The 3,889-nt window shown below is 42.6% G+C and overlaps 1 protein-coding gene across 1 annotated transcript in view; it reads left to right on the top strand.

Annotated features, from left to right (window-relative positions):
* GRAMD1C (GRAM domain containing 1C) overlaps positions 1–3,889 on the top strand; it is a 53,329-nt gene that overhangs the window by 41,000 nt on the left and 8,440 nt on the right. Inside the window, exons 9-10 of the mRNA XM_009879916.1 lie at positions 1,914–2,060; positions 2,838–2,956. Of these exons, the coding sequence (XP_009878218.1) occupies positions 1,914–2,060; positions 2,838–2,956 (266 nt within the window). The remainder of the gene's footprint in view (positions 1–1,913; positions 2,061–2,837; positions 2,957–3,889) is intronic.

Raw genomic sequence — 3,889 nt, 5'->3', positions numbered from 1 at the left:
CTGTCCTCAGGCATTTCAGGTGAACATAAAGTTGTGTTGTTTAGCTACGCCTCACTGGAGCAAAGGTAACTTGTATTAATTATCTTGTATTGTTTAAGACATACACAAATAGCCTTTGTAGTTTAAGGTTTTTTTAAGTGGTAGCAGATTCCCTGGGCATGTCAAGGTCCAGCTGAGTAAGACTCAGAGCACCTAGGTTTGAATTACCTGCTGTCTGACTCCATGCATGTTAGCTGAGGCACAGTAGGCAAAGGGGATGCCAACACCAGTATCTAAAGTGGGGAGAAAACTCTGAAAGGAAAGGTCTGTAATGTTGAGGCCTTGTTAGCTGAGGTCAAACTTACAGTTCACTGGGACTGCATTTGATGGAATTAGGTTCAGCTCCGAGAGGAAATACAGTGAATGTTAGCTGAAAACCCAGGCTGAATTTCTGGCTTCCCACAGAGTGTTTCAGCACAGCAGAGTCTGTATTCTAGCAAGTAATGACTGCATATTGGCTGGTTAAATAGGCCTTTTAAAATGTGTGCTTGCTTTCTGTTCCACCTTACAATTGTATAGACTCACAATTGCATAAGCAGAACATGACATGGGAAGGAAGTCCATCTCTTCTGCAAGCACAGAACTATGGCACTCATGGCTCACTTCTGCGGTCCTACATTGAAGCCTGATTAGGACAAAGACAACTTTTTTGGAGGTGGATGTGTGACAGGGACTTTTAGCAGGCTAGAAGCAGTGCTGGAGCTGAAGTCTGCTCAGAGTCAGAACTGGATTTTGTTGGGGACTGTTGCAGTGTTTAGTTGCTGCATTTGCATTCATCAATTCTGACAGCTACCAAGCAGTAATGTTTTAAGTGCTGTAACCTTAGCCTATAGGCAGCTTGTGAACTATAGCTTGATATTCAAGCTACCTTTGCATTGGTGGCTGGCACTGACCTTTGCTAGCTCTGAGCTTTCATTTGTATCGGTTGAAAGGTTAGGCGTCCTGACTTCTGTCTTGCTTCCGCAAGATTTGCTTTCAGGCTTTTTGTTTTGTTTTAGCGATGTGTGGGGGTGGGGTTTTTTGTTTGGTGTTTTGGTAATTATAACTTAAGATGGACTTGTTTCTAAAGCATAAGCAGATTGAGTTGGGATTGACATAGGAAACTGCTTGCCCTCTGGGTTTATAATTCTATCCCTTATCTCTTGCAAGAGTGGCGGAGACAACCACAAAGCTGAGTCATGCCAGCAACCAACAAGAAGCAGAAATAGCAAAGATCAGTGCTACAGCCACAGAATGCCGCTGGGGTGCTTGTTGGTGATTTTGAAATAGGGGATGGTGATTAAGCATCTTGGTGCACTTTTCAGGACTGCCAAATGGAGCAAGGTTCTTCTTGCATTTCTCTTATAAATAGGTATGGAGGGAGGAACAGCTTGAGGGACTGTTTGGGAGTCTGTACCTGGTCTCTCAGACTGTGGACGCTTCCAGCATTACAGATGTTAAAAGCAGAATTCTGAAACTAGCCACAAGTAAGAAGAAAGCTAGTATGGTTTCACTGTCCTGCTTGCTATGCATGTGTTCTTGGTACAGTAGCACACATATTAATGGAGACTATGCTAACTTTGTCTTCTCTAGTGTTTCCTGTAGGATTACTGAAGGCAAAAACTAAAGGGATGGGACCTTGTGATGTTGATTTGTCAGTTTATGTTTGCACAGGGAAATGTGGAGGGCGGGAATGGAAAATCAAACCTGGACTCTGCTTCTGAAGACAACCTACCTACCAAATCATGTGCTGCTATCATTACTGGGTTTCTGAGAGTGGGAAACAAATGCTGATGCAAGCTCGAAGGATTTGAGCTATAATAAAGCTTAGAATATTCTAAAGTTTCTTCATAATAGTGCTCTTTTCTTAACCTGATCTCTCTGCCTTTCCTTAGCAGTGAAGGAGACGGTCTCTGAGAATGATCTCTATGGGAGGCTTTTTATAAACAGAGTTTTCCACATCACTGCAGACAAGATGTTTGAAATCCTTTTCACCAATTCTCACTTCATGCAGAGGTTTCTCAATTCCAGGAGTATAGTGGGTAATATACTCTTCTCCTTTCTGCTCGTGTTACAAACTATCCTGAAAATTTCAACCTCTGAGAAAAGTTAAAAAGGGCTAAGTTGAATTTGAAGTTTCTCCTTGCTTTAAAAGAATGTTGATGCTTTAAAGTTCCTCTATGAGAGAGGATATTTAAAGCTTGCCTGTTACCCCAAAATGTGAGTGATTACAGAAGTAAAAGCCTCATTTCAGTGTGCCACAAAACTGCACCTTAATGTCTGAATTTTGGGTAGGCTATTAAGTTAATACGTTCTGTGGGGTATTTCTGATTACATTGTGTCCCAGAAATAGTGAAATATGTATGGCTGGCACACAGGTCCTAAATGATACTCACAGGCTTTAATTTTCTGGATGAGTAAATTTTACTCACTGAGATAATAAGAACAGAAAATTAAGTCAAAAAGGGTAATATTTATTCAGTGTCAGCTTGGAAGGCAAAGTGGCAAAAGCTTTTGATAATGCTAAGTGAATCTATTCAACTTTAAGCAGATGGGAAATGACATATTTTTATTTAATTGCTTACTCTTTTCTCCACCCTCAAGTCCCTTTCAGTAGGCTCAGGTTAAGATACTTAGTGCCTCACCTTTTTTCATCAGTGAACTACAATTTTCCCTTTTCCTGCAAAAAACACAACCATTTAGAATCAGTTTTCTGCCTCTGTCCCCACTGCTGTTCTTAAACTGTTAAGATATGAAAGGGCAGCGATAATGCCTTTTATGTAATCTGCATGTGAGATTTTGCATAATTTCTCATCTAGATGCTGTATCAACCCCTTGGAATAGAGATTCCAGTGGCAATCAGTTGAGGACTTTGACGTACACTGTAACGATTAACAATCCACTTTGTGGGAAGTTCACAACTGCAACTGAAAAGCAGGTACTCTGTGTGTGTGCCCTTTAAAGCAAGGGAGAGGTCAACTCTATGGTCTGTCAGGGGTCTGTCAATGGATTAGAGTTCGGTGATCTAAATGCGGATCTGCAGTTTAAACATAGTGTCTCTAAGGGTAGCTAGCTGCCTCTCTCACCATTAGTGAGCAAATGCTGATGAAATCAAAGACTTTCTACTTTTATAGATGGCTGTAAACTTTTCCCATAAAGTCTGTGGGGAAGAGTGTTAACACTTATGAATTGGTGTGTGAAAGGATGCAATGAAACGCTTTCCATGTCCACTTCTGAGGTTCCCAGTAGGAGAGGGAGAGATGGAAAGAGTCTAGCAAAGGGCCACTAAGATGATTAAGGAACTGGAGCACCTCGTATGAGAAAGAGCTGAGAGCTGGGACTGTTCAGCATGGAGAAGAGAAGGCTCAGGGGGGATCTTACAGTGTATATAAGTATCTGAAGGGAGAGTGCAAAGAAGACCAAGCCAGGCCTTCACCACCAAAGGCCACACCTTTCACTGGTCCCCAGTGACAGGACCAGAGGCAGGGGCACAAGCTGAAACGCAGGTGGTTCCCTCTGAACATCAGGAAACACACTTTTACTGTGAGGCTGATGGAGCACTGGAGCAAATTGTCCATAGATGTGATTGTGTCACCTTCATTGGAGATATTGGAAAGCTACCTGGATGTGGTTCTGGGCAACTGGTTCTAGATGGCCCTCCTTGAGCAGGGTTCTTGGACAAGGTGACCACCAGAGGTGCCTTCCAATCTCAACTATTCTGTAATTCTGCTTTGGGAAAGGTCTTGTATGTCAGTCTCAAAGAAGAGCTGTGGTCACGAGTCAGTGGCCAGCCTTGCATCTGGTGCTTGAAATAGCAGTAAGGAAGCACTGCTGCTGCCACCTATGTTGGCTCTAGAAGAAGGGCTACACT

This window comes from Charadrius vociferus, unplaced genomic scaffold (assembly GCF_000708025.1).
Source record: "Charadrius vociferus isolate BGI_N301 unplaced genomic scaffold, ASM70802v2 scaffold162, whole genome shotgun sequence".
Lineage (NCBI taxonomy): Eukaryota > Metazoa > Chordata > Aves > Charadriiformes > Charadriidae > Charadrius > Charadrius vociferus.
This window is presented reverse-complemented; position numbering and strand designations above follow the sequence as displayed.